This window comes from Thamnophis sirtalis, unplaced genomic scaffold (assembly GCF_051295495.1).
Source record: "Thamnophis sirtalis isolate CommonGarterSnake01/CBP01778 unplaced genomic scaffold, rThaSir2_p1.2 scaffold_11, whole genome shotgun sequence".
Classification (NCBI taxonomy): Eukaryota; Metazoa; Chordata; class Lepidosauria; order Squamata; family Natricidae; genus Thamnophis; species Thamnophis sirtalis.
The window spans coordinates 52,737,449-52,754,590 of NW_028261391.1; the positions used below are offsets into that span (position 1 = coordinate 52,737,449).

At 41.6% G+C, this 17,142-nt stretch overlaps 1 protein-coding gene across 3 annotated transcripts in view; it reads right to left on the minus strand.

Moving 5' to 3' along the window:
• LOC106537730 (VPS10 domain-containing receptor SorCS1) overlaps positions 1-15,502 on the minus strand; it is a 565,787-nt gene extending 550,285 nt beyond the window's left edge. For all 3 annotated transcript variants that reach the window (XM_087725812.1, XM_087725810.1, XM_087725813.1), the window contains exon 1: positions 14,715-15,502. In XM_087725812.1, the coding sequence (XP_087581938.1) occupies positions 14,715-15,476 (762 nt within the window). In that variant the 5' untranslated portion in view covers positions 15,477-15,502. The remainder of the gene's footprint in view (positions 1-14,714) is intronic.
• Positions 15,503-17,142: the final 1,640 nt, after the last annotated feature.

The window sequence follows — 17,142 nt, forward strand, 5'->3', positions numbered from 1 at the left end:
CAGCACACGCATGTGCGCTGGAGCTGACAAATGGCAATGGCTTGCGTGCCTGCTGAGATGGCTCCACGTGCCACTTGTGGCATGTGTGCCATAGGTTTACCATCACGGACCTAGGTAGTAGATTGATACAGGTGCTAAGTACAGCATTTATTTCTAAATATACATCTATGCATATATATTAAGACTGGTAATTCTTGTTAAACAGACATCCTATTTCATTCTATTTTGGGGGCAATGTGTTTCCGTTTTGGGCATGTACAATATAGAAATTACCTGCTGAGAAAATAAGTACATTAATTTTAAGAGTTGTAAACTAACATTGAATTTAAACCTGTTGTACAGTTGGTTAGAAGAAACCCTTTTTACTTGTTCTTCAGTGGCTGTCAATTCTCGTACATTCCCATTTTTGTAGGGTGATTTATACAATAGGTATCCTATTATACATAAGCCTAAGCACATGAGAATGTGAAAGCACCCATGCCACTTCTCACTAGCATGCCTTTACTGCACAATAAATTAAAATTAAAATGTTTAGTTAATTTTGGACCCGAATACAAATACATTTCCTGCAAAAGTTATCTCTGACTTAAAAGAGTAAAGAATTTAAAAAGTTTTTAATGCTAAAATACCATGATCCATTTAGTCTCACAAAATCTGTAGTATTACTCTCAAATATCAATGTAAGCTGACACACACCATATGACATTTAACAGCTTCTTCTTTTGTTTGTTCCCATATTCTGATATTCAGAAGCCTCATGCCTCTGAGCACTGAACACAGTTTAATCATTTATTATCTATCTTTTCTCAGTTAAAGTTGGACTGTAACATATTTTTGAATATGCAAAATCCACAAGCCTGATTTAAGCTCTTGTTTTACAAGCAATCAATAAATCCAAAGTTCAACTCCTTTAAAATCAATCTATGTCACAAATTTCAAACAGAGAAATTGCATATTTAATTCCATGCAATCTCAACATATTCATCTGCCCAGCTAAATAAGGTTTAACTTATTTTGGATGATATTTCTTAAAATATAAAGTTTGTAATCTGAACGTGCTCCTAAGTAAGGCATTGTCATAAGAGGCAGAAAGAACAATACACTGATAAGTTACATGGTAACAATTATCTTCATTCTTAATGTGTACTAGGATAGTGGGTTATGGCCGAAGTAACTGAGGCGGAGGCAGAAATAAAAGGCTAACAAGTTTATTCCTGAACGTAACACGCTAACAAATGGAACCGGCTTGAGACAGGAACAGCACAGCTTCTCATCTGACAGCTCCCTTTTTATACTCGGGGCTGTCAGACGGTAAGCCAATCAGCTGTCAATTATCTCCCGCCATTACACAACTTTGGTGAGCATGCTCAGAACATGACACTCCTTCCCACCACGTTCGCGCAGGCGTAGTCTTGCAAGTAGGCTGGGCGCCGCCGAACCTGGCTGAACAGCGTGGCCCTCTTTTGACGTCTGGGGTGGGCGGACAACTTCCCGAGGAGTCGGACTCTCTGGATGGTAGCAGCGCGGCACACAGAGGCAACCAGGGATGGACCGGCTCCCCCGATAAGTCGTCGTTTTGCACTTCTGGGCCGGCTGCGTGATCATTCACAGGGGCTGCGTGTCTGGGCGCAGTGCCGTTCTCCCTCTGGGGCTGGGCAGGCTGCTCCGCTGGGTTCCGTCTGGCCCACTACTGGTCGCAGTGGCGCCGCCACACTTGGCCATCGTCCAGCTTCACCCTTTAAGAACAGGGCCGGGTCTGGTCAGTCACAATGCCCAGCAGCCACAAAGGATGGCCTACATAATTTCTAGCATATACTGCTTCCCCCTGGGTGAAAGACCGGGTCCCCCCGGTGGAGCCTAAAGGTTTGACGGTTGAGTAATTAGGGTGCAGCCTATCAAGGGCGGTTCGAAGACGGTGGCCCATCAATAGCTCTGCGAGGCTCACGTTAGTGGTTGGGCAAGGCGTAGTATGATGGGCCAGCAAGAAAACATTGAGGCGTTTCTGCCAACTCGCTGGGCCCATCTTGGTGAGGGCCTCCTTGGAGGAGCGAACCATGCGCTCTCCCATACCGTTGCTAGCCGGGTGGAAGGGAGAAATTAACGCATGCCGAACCCCCAGAGAGGCTAGGAACCCTTCGAACTTGGCGGACGTCAGCTGTGGTCCGTTATCGGACACCAGCACGTCCGGGATCCCATGAGTGGCGAATAACCTCCTGAGGGCCCCTATCAGTGCGTCTGCAGTGGTAGATGGCATCCTAACAACTTCCAACCATTTGGAAAACGCATCTACCACAATGAGGAAGACCTGACCTTGGATGGGGCCCGCAAAATCAATATGCAAACGGGAACATGGTGAGCTAGGCTGTTCCCATTCCCGCAGCTCCGCTCAAGGCGGAGCTGCCTGCGAGCCTTGCAATTGGGGGCACCGTGAGACATGGTTGGTGATGTCCTGATCTAGCTTAGGCCACCATAGGTAACTATGGCCTTCATTCATACAATACCGGGATGGGCGCAGTGCAGCTTCTGAAGGACTGCGGCCTGTAACAGGGGGTGGGAAAATGACCCTATGGCCCGATAACAGACAGCTATTCTGTACAGAGAGCTCCGGCAGGCGAGTCTTGTATGGAATGAAATCTGGCCCTACGCTGTCCTTAGGCCACACTCTCTTTACCCAATCTAAAACCCAGGAGATTACCTGGTCCTTTGCGGACAGCCGGGTGATGTCAGCAGCCGTGACTGGCAGGCCAAGGTCTTCCACCAACAGCACAGAAGAACCGGGCACAGGGTCTTCCAGCGCGTCGGGCAGGGGGCATCTACTGAGGGCGTCAGCGTGGGCAATCTGCTTACCTGGCCGTTGGAGAAGGACATAGTCATAAGTGGCAAGGAACAAAGACCACCGGGTTATACGAGGGGACATCACCTGTGGAGCTTGCCTGTCCCCAGCAAACAGCCCGAGGAGTGGTTTGTGATCGGTGACAATCTGGAACTGGCAGCCGTAGAGATAGTGATGGAACCGCCAGACCCCGGCCACAATGGCAAGGGCTTCCTTGTCAATTTGCGCGTAGTTTCGTTTGGCCGTGGAGAGGGTTCTGGAGAAAAACGCCACCGGGACCTCTGTGCCATTTGGTAACTGGTGGCACAGGACCGCACCGACTCCATACTGGGAAGCATCAGAGGCCAGCAGCAGGGGCAAGTGTTCGTTATATTGGGCGAGCACAGCATTTGACACCAGCAGCTGTTTTACCGCCGCGAAAGCGGCGGCTTCTCTGCGGCCCCAGACCCAAGGAGCTTTCAGGTCCAACAGGTGGTGGAGCGGTTCAGCCACCGAGGCCTTGTGGGGCAGGAACATGGCATAGAAATTAAGCAGTCCAAGGAAGGCTTGGAGTTCAGGTCTCGTGGCCAGAGTAGGAGCCTCCAAAATAGCTTTGGTTTTGGACGCAGTGGGATGGATGCCCTTTGCATCCACAAGGAACCCTAGAATTCAACCCGGTCTACAGCGATCTGGCATTTTTCCCACTTGACTTTCAGTCCCATTTGTTGGAATTTAGTTAACACTGCGCGCAGTCTGGACATACGTTCGGCATGGCAGGAGGCTGAAATTAGCAATAGCAATAGCAATAGCAGTAGACTTATATACCGCTTCATAGGCCTTTCAGGCCTCTCTAAGCGGTTTACAGAGAGTCAGCATATTGCCCCCAACAATCTGGGTCCTCATTTTACCCACCTCGGAAGGATGGAAGGCTGAGTCAACCCTGAGCCGGTGAGATTTGAACCGCTGACTTGCTGATCTAGCAGTAGCCTGCAGTGCTGCTTTTAACCACTGCGCCACCTTGGCTCTGAAATTAGGACATTGTCAAAGTACGGGACGACACCACTGAGTCCATGAAGCAACCGCTCCATCAAGCTCTGGAACAAGCCTGGGGCAATGCTGACCCCGAACTGTAACCGGCGGCATTTAAAGGCGCCCCGGTGTGTTGATTGTTTGGGCTTCTGCGGCGGTGGCATTGACCAGCAGCTGCTGGTACGCCTGGACAAGGTCCAGCTTCGTGAAAATGGAGCCTTCACCCAAGGTGTGAAGCAGATGCTGGACCACCGGCACAGGGTAGGCATTGGATGGCAGCACGCGGTTGATGGAGCAATGGTAGTCAGCGCAGATCCTGATGCTGCCATCAGGCTTGATTGGCGTGACGATATGAGTCTCCCATCTCGCATGGTCCACTGGCTCAAGGACCCCTTGCGAGATGAGCTTGTCCAGCTCTTCGTCCACTTTAGGTTTGAGGGCAATTGGCACTCGTTGCAGCTTCTTACGGATGGGAGGCACTGATGGATTGAGGTTGAAGGCTACAGGCGTGCCCTTGTACTGACCCAACTGACTGTCAAACACAGCAGGAAACTCTTTAACTAAACAGTCTAGGTCAGATTGCTGAACACTGTGTATGCCACTGAATTGAAGGCCGAGGGCATCAAACCAGTCCAGCCCAAGGAGACTGGGTAGCACTGCCTCAACAACGATAAGTGGTAGCCTGTCCTCAAACCCTTTAAATTGGACATTAACTTTGCTAGTGCCAATCACAGGGATCAGGTTTCCCTGATAGTCTCTAAGAGTCAGATTGCAGCTGTTCAGGCAGTGCTTCGCGAGCTTCAGAATTAGTCTTTTTATGGTGCTCCAGGACACAATGGAGGTGGCAGAGCCGGTATCGAGCTCCATTTGACACGGAGCCCATTCGATGTGCACCGTCAGTTGGATCTTCTTCTTGATGCTGTGGCACAATTGCCAGTTGATTGATTCATCTCTCAGGGTATTGCGAAGGATTGCGTGACACTCAACCCTTGGTTTCTTAGGTCCCTCCGGCACCCAATGGGGACTTCAACTCTTGGCAGTCTGGAACCCTGGGGCATTCATCAGCTGGGAGGCCCGGCACACTCTGGCAATGTGCCCTCTTCTGCCGCAGCGCTGGCAGAGGGCTTGTCTAAATCTGCATTCAGCTCTTTCATGGTTGTCTCCGCAACCGATACATGCAGATTTAGGGTTGCCCTTGCCTCTCACATAGCTCTTTTTGTTCGCCTCATTAAGGTGGTTTATGTCCTCCTCCTCCCCTTCAGACTTTGTATCTTCGATTACTTCCCCTTGGTGAACTGCAGCTGTGCAGGACGTTCCCAGGGGGTCAGTAATAGCGGAGGGTTGGTGCTGCTTAATGACAGCTAAGGAGGTCGAGGCTAGTTCTGTTGCTCGGGCCTCATCTAATGCGGACTGGAATGACAGGTCTGCCTTCGCTATGAGACGCCTCTGTAACCTCAAGTCACGGATGCCACAAACCAGCCAATCGAGTAAGGCGTTATCAAGGTCTCTAAATTCGCAATGGAGGGCTGCCGTTCTTAGCACGGCCACATAATTATTGATAGTCTTGCCCTCTTCTTGGTTTCTGCAGTGAAATGAGTGCCGGTGGGCTATTTTGGATGGTGATGGAGCGTAATGGCTCTTGAGTTTTGCCATCAGCACCTGCCATGGAACCACTTTGATGGGGTCTGGGGCTGTGAGAGCCTTTGCTGTGTGGAAAACGCCAGACCCACAAACTGACAGGAAAACCGCACATTTTCTTTCATCAGTTAAGTCAGTGAAGTCGTGCGCGACTAGGAAACATTCGAACCGGGCTATATATGACTTCCAAGTCTCGGAGCCCTGGCTGAACGGCGCGAACGCTAGGGTGGCCATTCCTGTCAGAAATCAGCAGCAACATCTCGTCGCGAGTGACAGAGCTCGGTTCCACAATTGTGACTTCAGCTCGCAGTGACCAGTTCTCTCCTGACCTCAGTTCGGCGATCTCATCCTCATCACCAGTAATGTGTACTAGGACAGTGGGTTATGGCCGAAGTACCTGAGGCGGCAGCAGGAATAAAAGGCTAACAAGTTTATTCCCTGAACGTAACATGCTAACAAATGGAACCAGCTTGAGGAAGGAACAGCACAGCCTCTCATCTGACAGCTCCTTTTTTATACTCGGGGCTGTCAGATGGTAAGCCAATCAGCTGTCGACTATCTCCGGCCATTACACAACTTTGGTGAGCATGCTCAGAATGTGACAATTCTGAAATCAATTTTGGGTTAGTAATAAACGTAATTTGGAGCTACATTTAAGAATTATTCATAATTTCTCATACTACATAATGTCAAGGATATTAGTTGGTTTATATGAGTATGATAAATTAATCCTCATTAATATGGTTAATATAAAATGAATATTATATAATTTTATATTCAATATCATCTCAATGACAAATAAGTTCTCTTGCTAAATAGCCCCTCACTATAGGAACTGCATTCGGTTTAATCATCTGATAGCACATCAAGCCAATTCTTTCAAAATGTATCAATCATCTTTCCTTAATTCCTTTTCATCACTACAAAGTTATTCTTTGTAGTGATGAAGATATATTCGTAGGGCACCTTAGTGAAGGAAATTACATGTTTAGAAGGTGGACAATACAATAGAGATGTATCTGGAGATGGATTATCACAAAGACAAAACAATTATAGCTGCCATTTGATATAGTTCTGACGCATGAAAAGCCTCTCTGTCAGAAAAACAATTTTCTATTTCAAGGTCTAGTTGCAATTTGTGTTGGTTTATCTCTATTGAAAGTTTTCTGACTCTAAAGTTTGGTTTACTATCAGCCAAATATATGAGAGATTTGTAGAAGAAATGGAACAAGAGACGACGATGCTTCAAATCGTAAAAAGGGGCAAGATAGATTTTAAATGGCATTACCTTGGACCTAGTGATGCTTCTTGTACTTTACATATGTATCATGTATTTTTAAACAATTGTATTTTAAAATATAAGTACACACAGAAACCCACACTAATCTGATATTTTTCTCCATCTCAAATGCAAAATTATTTTAAAATAGTCAGTTTGGAGTTGTTTGGCTTCTGCTATAACTGTTTATACAGTATAAAGGAGAAATACTCCAAACTAAAATTGCCTATCATGCTTATCAGAAGTTAACCAACAAACACTAAAAAATTCAACAATATATTTAAACAAAAATGTTGCATTATTACTGACTGGCTTTAGCAATAACTTTGTCTTTGCAACAACAAAAGCATGGAATATTATTTCAATTATTTCTCTAACAAATCAACTTACAATAAAAATATTTTCTCCTGAATCTGATTTCTTTACATGGTTAGCCAGATATTTAACTATAGGTTTTTCTAAAGGTGTAACTTTATTTTTCTGCAGAGTGACTTAATTTATGCCATACATTGGCCAATGCATATGAATATTTATAATATGTACATGTATTGTATTTGGCTTTTACATATGATCAATCTTCTTGGAAGGAAGAAGCACACATGTTTTCACTAATTCATTTTTAATAAAATGTTAGAAAGTTACATAGGCTCTAAGCAGGAAATGATATGTGAAACTGTTTGTCAAGAGAGGCCTATGGCTGGAGTTGTCCAATTCTGTGGTTGCTATGGTTCCATCCTTTGTTAATGACTTTCTATTGCTATGTATGAAGACTTGCCTTTTACTTTACCACCTCAGTGTTCAGTAACTATTTTGAGAGGCTATTTACTTAGCTGAGTAGCTGAGTAATTAGTTCCTACAGCCTTAAAGCTTAATTTTAATAATAATACTTTATTTCAAGCATGTAATATAATATTTCATTCATTTTCATGTAATTCTATTAGTCTAGTATGAGGAAGAAAATTATGGGGTGGTTGTTTTTTTTAAATTAAGCCTGAGACATATATAATCAAATTTATACTGTCCTCTAAACAATGATAATTGCACAACACGTGAGTTCTGGAACATGATTATAGCTTCTCACTTTAAAAAAAAAAGGTCTCAAACACACTGCATCAATCAATGTAAATTTAATTACAAAATAATAAAGTTTAATTATGGGATTAGATTTGAAATTTATTATGATGGGATAAAGCAATGCTCCAGCTTCCCCTTCCTTTGAATTTTCAGTTTCTCTTGGTAAATTGTAATAATAAACCCAATACAAATGAAGTATATAAAAAAGACCCCAGTGATATGGAAATAAACAGTTATGATTATTCATCCTTAATGTTGCCAAACCATACTCCACGCAGATGTCTTAAAAAGAGAAATTTACAAATTTACATCACAAAAAGAAAGGAACTTGAATGTTCCTAGGCCCTAAGTTTAGATCCAGAAAAAGTTGCCACTTTTATCTACAAGGTAATGAAGCAGAATTTGGAGGGTTCCCATAAAATCTTGTCAATTACAACTTTCTGCCACTCTGCACTGACCTAGCAGAACACTTACTATCAAATAACATAATGTTCCATACTTTATCTGTATTTTACCACAGGCTAAGGGCAAGCCATATGGCTAGTATTAGAGCTGGCCAAAAAGCAAACTACAATAAAACTACTGCCATGATTGTTCACTAATGAGACTGGTGATTAATGCAATCCTTACTATTTTAAGGTGCAACGATTTAAGGAAAGTGATTGGTGGCTTTCCCTGGCTTTATTTCTTTCCACAAAGAATTATCTATCAGCAGGAGAACAACCATCAATCATTCTCAAATATGGGTAGGATGAGGATGAGTGTAGGCAGGTGACTGAAACATTAGATTTAGTCATGTATCAAATTACCTGAGTAATAAGTTACAGACATGGAAGTGTTTAGTGCCTGTGATGTGTCTGTCTAGTTATCTTCACAAAGAATGGTTGCAGGCACAAAGGAAAGTTGTGCAGTAAAATGGGAGAGAATGATTGGTAGCAGGTCTGTTCCATCTTCAACTAATGCTGCAAGATAATGGCATTGCTAGCAGGGAGTCCTGTTCTATCCCTATGACTGGCAGGACCTAAAAGTAACCTATGGGCAGTCATGAAGCTGTAGAAAAATAGGCAAAATTGTGTCATCATTTCCCACCATAATAATAAACTAATAAAATTATTGTAATGTGAAGTCCTATCTTGGATGACTGAAAACCTGTAGCATATCCGAGACAGTGTCAGAACCAGCGTCACACAGAATATAGCCCTGTTTATAAGTCCACACAGGATCTGGCACATGCTTCGGAAATTATCAGGCATTGTCTGGGCAGATGCCTCTATATAAACCAGGTGTCCAGTCTCTCTTGAAACCCAAGCTAAATTGAAGGGCAAGCCCCATGGAATAAGAGGAATTCATAGTAATATGAAGTACTTATCCTAGATCCTATCCCTGACTGTGTCAGCAACCAGATTGCTTTGTCATTGATTCAGCATGAATCCACCACAAAAATTGTGTCAATGAAAGATAGAAAACAGATTTTTAAAACTGGAAAGACAACTATGATAAGGTTGAAATGAAAGTAACATCATGACAGCATGTCACACAAATGATTAGTGGGACATGTCCATGCAACAATGAGGAGCCCAGAGAGTGCACCTCAAGTTTCAAGCTATCTTCCATCATTTTTTCTTCATCAGAACTCTGCAAATTCTTCAGTGAGGTGTTTTGCTGGCAATTTCTTTTTTTAAGTCCATCTGGGTGACTCCTCAAAGCAGAGTAATTGCTCACAGACTCAATGCACCTGCTTCAAAGTTTTTAAAAGGTTATCTGGTCATGTCAGATTCTCCCATGGAATGATTTCACAGTCCATATAGTCACCAGGAGTCAACCTCAATGAAAAAATATTTAGCATTGCTGTTCTTATCAGCCATTGCAGAAGAGAAGTACAGTGCTAAAATTTCATTATCCGGCTTCCAAATGTTCTTTTGCAAAACAGGCTTTGATTTTAATTGCTTATTCTCAAGATACTTTAGAATATTTTTAGAATTTCCTTTGGCTGGCATTTTGAGTTCACATTATTACTGAAAAGTAGAGAAGGTTGTTGATGTTAACACATCTCTCCATCATTTTGCAGCTTCCCTAATTGCCCAGGCTTCCTAAACTGAAAAGACCTCCAAACAGGTATTCTAGCACAACATCTTCTCTTGGGATTTTATTGAAGACTGCATAACAAAATGAAGAAGAAAAAAAAAACATTTACTCAAACCTTTTGACCACTCTACAACTAAAGTAAATGCCAGAAGCCGGGACAATTTCACACATTTGTGAAATGTGGGCGCAACAAAAGCACTTCATTTCATAACCTGGTCTAAGTCAAAAGATTGACATCGCTTGAAAACCTTTGTTGCTAGACACCAAAGGACAGAGGATTTCCCTTGAAACACATGGTTGTCAACAACATGAACAACAGAAATGAGGAAGTGACAAAAGAGGCAATAAATGTACTGGCTGTGTTTGTCTAAGGAGAACATAGGGAAGCCTGGGCAGGGGTATAATAATACCTTGATCATTTTGGAAATACATTGTTTGGGCCTTGTCATGATACAAAAGTGTCTCATTCTACTTTTGTTTGTTAATCAGAGATTTGGACAACTTAAATATAAATGTAGGACATGTAAAATTCCAAACAAGTTGAAAGCTATGCTTGAATCTGAAAAGTATAAAGAAACAGTTTCTAAAGTATAGCTCTTCTGCTGATGAAAAATATTAAACAATAGTTACTACTTTGTAATGTTATGTTGGATGTCAACATTTAATTGCAAAGGAATATCCAACAGAAAAGCAAATTCAATAACAATACTCATATCCTTCTTTTAACTTTCAATAATTACTACCATTTTTTCTGATAGTTGTGAGCCTTTAATGGCTGCATTGCAGCTAAAAATTGAAGATCTAGTCTTGCATATCTTTTATTTCTATTCTGAACTATTATACACAAGTTAAAAAATCAGATCCTTGTTTTAAATCGGAGACCTGATCAATACAGCTTTATTACACTTGTGGCTTCACTTTCCTTCCAAGGATTTCACACACATGCTTTCCTCCATGTGAGAGAGGCTACTTTGAGTGGGGTGATATTTGCAAAGTTTCATAGCTAAAATGGGCTTTACCACTAGTTTACCATATCGAGAGCTTATGCGCTGGAGACAAATTCCTTGTGTGTCCATTCACACTTGGCCAATAAAGAATTCTATTCTATTCTAAATATAAGTTTCTCCAAAAGCAGACTTTCTGGAGACAGTGAAAATAGCTAGTGCTTTTAATATTTACTATTTATGCAACATTCTTGAGAATAGCCAAAAAAGATCCATTCATAGATATTATCACACAAGCTTTTAAAATCCTTCTTAAACATACACATATTCATGAATCTGCCTAATATCACTACAAAAAATTACAGATTAGTTAAATTTAATTTACCAATTTTGAAAGAAAAACTTGGTTTCCTAAACACCTTCATTCCTCTGGTTCCTTTGCTCAATCAAATATTTATTTTAAAACTTAGAGTCAGTTCTACTACTTGTCAATCAATAAATCTAAATGCTTGTTTCTCTACTAAGGACAAATTTCCAAAGCTAACTACTGTGAGTCTCATTATTTCATTAAAATATCTCCTCTTTAATCCAATTTGTCGTATAAACAGCTGTGGTTAATCAGTGATAATACAAATTTATTAAGTTCACCATTAGCCTCTCAATTTCACTACCAATATATAGTGATGGCCATACAACTAAATAGCTTAGAAAAAATTATGATGGATAAAACAATCAAAACAACTAGTCGTGACAGCTATATATGATTTCTTGTAATTGAAGAACTATTCTTCTGAATATCAATTGCTGAGAAACATAAGTGGAGTAATGCAACTGTATTTAGGTCTTGTTGATTTCTAATAGGCACTAGTTCGCTATTATGAGAATCCAACACTGGGCAAGACAAAAATTTAATCGAATCCACCCTAATTTTTCATATGGATCACGTAAAATCACATATCAAAACAAATCCTGATTTTAATATAAAATATCTTCCAGATGCACTTTGTTCAATGCACCCAAGTATCTTAAAATGCCTGGATAATGAGAATGGCAATTCCATTTTATTTGCATTTAAAAAAGGATAAATGTTGAAGTAAGCAACAATTATTCTGTGGATGGACAACCAGTAAATGGGATTTGAATGTGGACTGACATGGTAAGATATAAAAAAATGCAGATGTGAAGAAGGGAAATAATTCCAGACTGCATCACTGCTGGTGTCACTATGACGTCTGCTACTGTCAAACCAAGTATGTAATTTATGGTTGTAGACACAAAACAACTGCTCAACAATTGATGCAAAACTCAGCTTTAGTTTTGTTGCATAAATTAAACCTTTTACATTGTCCCGATTGCCTAGATGCAACTGGACAACAATGAATTTTATTTTAAAATCTTGAGAGATTGTAGGCAACATGTCACTTTAACTTCAGAAACAAGATCATTTAAGATTGTAATAGATATTCCAAAAGGCTTTTCTTCAGCCAAACAGAATGACTCAGCACTGTTTTCATTTTATTCACTGAGAAACCATTTAAGGAATAGCTGAAACACTCCATTCTACATTATTCACACAACACTGAATATCTAGTGAACAAATATACAACTAGAAAAGGAAAGACTGATATCTTCTATGTAGGAATACCTCTAAACACTTCATGCATTAAAGGACACAGTCAAATTAATTGAAGAACTTCCCTACACCCCCACCCTCTGGAAATGAGCAATGAAGAGAAATAAGAAATTTGGAAAATTATAACCCTAATCATCAGAATTATAGCTTGTTTTAATGTAAAGTGCACACAAAATCTTCTGTTCTTCAAGAATTTATTCTACTTTTAAGTTGCAAGATACGAAGACATTTCTTGTTTAAGCAATGACAAACTTGATCTATAAGCTTTAGAAGTCTGCAGTTCAAGGTGGATTGATTTTAATGGATTTGTTTCAGACATTTGATAGCCAAAATGAGTAAGAAGGGGAAAGGTCCTATAAACCTACAAGCAAAGCAGGATTTTTGCTTGTATGGTTTGATTAAAAAAGTTTTTGAATAGCTTATGAGATTACAGTTTAGTCAATGAAATCTAACTCCTCTAAAAGTGCTGATGACATCCATATGAATACTAAATAATTGCAGTAAAATTAATATTTTTTAACATTACTTTCATACAAAAAGGGATTTATGGCAGTGGTGAAATTCAATTTTTTTTACTACCTGTTCGGTGGGCGTGGCTTGGTGGGTATGGCAGGGGGAGGATACTGCAAATTCTCCATTCCCATCCCATTCTGTGGCCAGTCAGAGGTGGCTTTTGCCAGTTCTCCGAACTACTCAAAATTTCCGCTACCAGTTCTCTTGTCAGAACCTGCTGAATTTCACCCCTGCTTTATGGTCAGATAGCTAACTTCTCCATTTTTACAATAAGCAAACTGACAATAGAAATAAAGGAGCAAAGAAGACTGTGAAAAATTATATATCCCTGAATAAGATTAAACTTTTACCTCATTTTTGAGGGGTTTGGTATTTTTTTATTTGTCTCCCTTTAATTTCTTCTAGAAGGCTAACTCTGATGTTATTATATGGAGCGCTCCAGTCTGCATTATCCTAGTGTTCCCTAAAAAGTTCTTCCAAAAAAGCAAGATTCTAATTGCAAAACACTGATGTTAAACAAGTAGTTAAACTATTCATTTGGATTGAGCTTCATTACAGCAGCACAGGACACCTTAGAAAGCTAGAATTACTTTTTGTAAAGATACTTATAAGGTAAGAGTTAGATTACCAGACATACAGAACAGAGAAAACATCTCACTGGAACAATAGGGATAAACCCAAGAACAACAGGTAAGAGAAAACTCTACTTTTCCAACCAAATGCAGAGAGACAGCTAAAGGCAGATACTGAGCCTTGACCCAGAAACCTATGTTCTTTTAAGGAATTTGAGGGAATGGGAAATGAATCAGGGGCAGCCTAAAGGAGATTATAACAGTAGGTAAGTCTCTAATCACCGCTGACCCTTAATGATCTTTTATTGTAGGTGATATTCTCTCTTAAATGAAAGCTAGGGAAATAATGAACTGGTGACACTACACAGACGAGAAACACTTCCTGATCTAGTGTCCCAGCACCAGGAACGTATATACACTTTCTAAAAGCAGCTTATATCCTGAAGTTTGGAAGTGTAAAAAGGAAAAGAAAAGATTGGCTTATTCATGGACAGAAATAAAGATAAATCTCTTCTGAACAGGAATGGATAGAAAGAACAAAAGAGTATCAATCAGTACACACTACTCAGCTTCAACTCCTAACAGGATGCTTTACACATTTCCATTGCTCATCCTTAAATGGTATGTGAAATGCTTTTAAAAAAACTTTTGCTTTGCTTATTCCATACTAGGTCTCACACACACTTTTATCCCAATAATCTCAGAAAGCCTTAGTCTAGCCAAAGATTTTAAAAAAAAAATGTAAATTGTCAATGCAATCCAAGGCAGTACCAAGCAGAGCCAGGAAACTTTCTGATTGGAAAAGGAAACCCTTAGAAACCACTTCAGATACAACCAACGTAAGATTGTAAAAAAAAAAAAAAAAAGAGGGAGAAAAAACTCTTCCAAAAGGAACCAATACTACTACTACTACTACTGTTATGAATAATTGCTGTTGCATTCTTCATCATCATCATCATCATCATCATCATCATCATCATCATCATCATCATCTCCAACACAGAGGAAAGGGAAAGCAGCGGGCTACATCTTGCTAGAAAGCAAACAGCAGGGAAGGATTTAATGCTTGCTGGGAGAGCGCCATCTCCCTGTCCTGTGCACTGTGGCCTGTTGCTTAATTGTTATGGCTACTCACACTGCTGTTGTGGCCCGACCAGTGCACCATGGCTTGGTTATGCGCCGAATCTCCAGTGAGAGCAAAGGTCGTGCTTGTCAATTTGAGTTCTTCCTGTCGGAAGCGCGTGGCTTTTGCCAGCAGTTGCTCCGACGCTGCCCGCGCCCTGCTCTCCAGCGGCGCGTCTCTTTCAGCCGGAGCTCCTCTGGGTTTCCGACTCGACCGCCTAGTCCGATCGTGCCGGTTATTCTTTCTTCGCCGGCTCAGGAGCGTCGATCCGGACCTCCGGCTGGCCTCCGAACTGGCCCCTCGACGCCCTCCGCTTCCCGCTGGAAACAGAGCGGCAGCCGAGGCTAACTTTTTGCGGGTGGGCCTGCCAACATCCGGAGGAGAGTGTCTGGGTCGGATCGGGGAAAATTCTTGCAGATCGCCGGTTACTTTGCTCGGTCCCATCCAACCCTTTGATCCCATGCCGACACGTTTCTCCCCGACAGAAGCAGCCGAGATCGGACTGCCGGCATCCGCCGCCTCTTGCCTGCGATTCGCGGGCTCCTCACCTCTTTTATCCACAGGTATCTCTCCGGCCCCATCGCCTCCTCGTGCCGTCCTCAAGTTCATTAATAATCCTCGGGCTGGTGGCTGCGGCTGTAGCTGCACCTGCCAGCGGCACGATCGGCAAGTGATGTCTGCTCCGATAAAGCCAAAAGTAAGGATCAAAAGCCAGGTCCGAGCGGCGAGCAAAGCGAAATGCCACCCTGGGTACCAGCTAGTAACTTTTCCCATTTCCCGGAAAGCGGTTGGGGAAAACAAAAAAACAAAAAAAGCAACTCTGATTTGAGGAAAAGGGCAAATGAACAAAAACAGAGCGCAAATCGAAAGGGGGACGCTGCAGATGTTTTAATTGTTTTGAATTATTATTTTTATAATAAAAGATGCCAATAACTCCACTGAAGTTTCCGACTCTGGCGTATTTGAAGCAGATAGAAAAAGGGAAAACGGTGCTCTTTCTTTTTTTCTTTCTTTCTCTTTCTTTTTTCTCTTTCGGATTCCCGCCCCCACCACCACCACCAAAAGACTGGCGTTGCTGATCGGGCTTTTGATGGAAGGGAAAGCCACAACCACGGGGGGAGGAGCTGAATTAAAGAGAACGAGCAAGGGAGAGGGCGCGCCTCCCGCCAACGCACCCTGGCTAATAAAGGCTGGTGCTTGCTTGGGTAGCAGTCGCAAAATCGCCTATCCGCTTGTTCCCCCCGCCTTCTTTCCCGGCGCTCTCTCGCCAATCGCTTCGATTCCCTGGGATTTTCTCGTCGGTATAGTTAGGACGCGATGGCCCCTCATTCACTTTTCCGGAGTACTAGAAGTACCGGGGAACACGGGGACTGAAATTAAAGTGCTTGATAACTCAGCTGTACTTCGCCATCGTTCTCAATTATATTTACATTTAGTGCAGATCAGTGAAAATTAGGAAAAGCAAGCAACTTGTCTATCTACCTGTCGTCTCTTCATTCATTCAGAGTGTTTGTTTGTGTGTGTACGCGCGTGCGCGCTCTCGCCCTCTCCCGCTTTTAAAAACTAAGCAGAATATAGCTGAAATGTATAAAGATCAATTTTCGTTTCCCCTTCGTCTGCTTTTTGCACCTTCTTGCTTGCTTCTTAATAGAAACTCGTTTTTCATTCAACACGGGATTGGTTCTCAATCACTGGAACTCAGGATTTGGAATCTAATATCCGGAAATGTAGCAACATCTGTTTCTCAGTCACTGACTTCTTTCCACCGCTATTGGGATCAGCATTCTTGCATTTTGTACTGTTCCGTCGGTGATTAAAATGTATGTTGCTGCAAAGCCACTCATCCAGGATGTGGTTGAATCTGACCTTACCTTACTTCAGGGGACAATTTCTATTCATATAAGATATTAATGTTTGCCTTAAGTATAAGTTTGCAAAAGCATTCAGCTGGAAATCTGTACATGCTATTTGGATATGAAAAATTGTACAGTGATGCCTCAGAAAATAAAATGCAATCATATATATATGTATGTGTATGTGTGTGTGTGTGTGTGTTGTATTTGTGCATGCATGCATAATTTTATTGGCAGTTAATTCAGGATAGAAATCACACCACATGAATACAGAATTGGAAAGAAAGAAGCTTTGAGCCACAAAAGATTGTTGGAATTGGCAACACAAAATGGCTTCCACCAGGTGCAGAATTTGCCATAGTTTAAACTTTTTTAAAGAGGACAACAAAAACTGCGTTAAGGCTGATGAAAATAGGCGAACAAATAAAAACAGAAATGTTAATCTTGGAACTGTGTTAATAATGGTAATAAACACAAAACATAGTCTAAAACATATTTGTTGATATGCATACTTACTGGCAGTTGATTCAAAAATTTCAAAGGATTTAGATTAAAGTAAAGGTTGCACAGTTGCACTGTAGGCATAT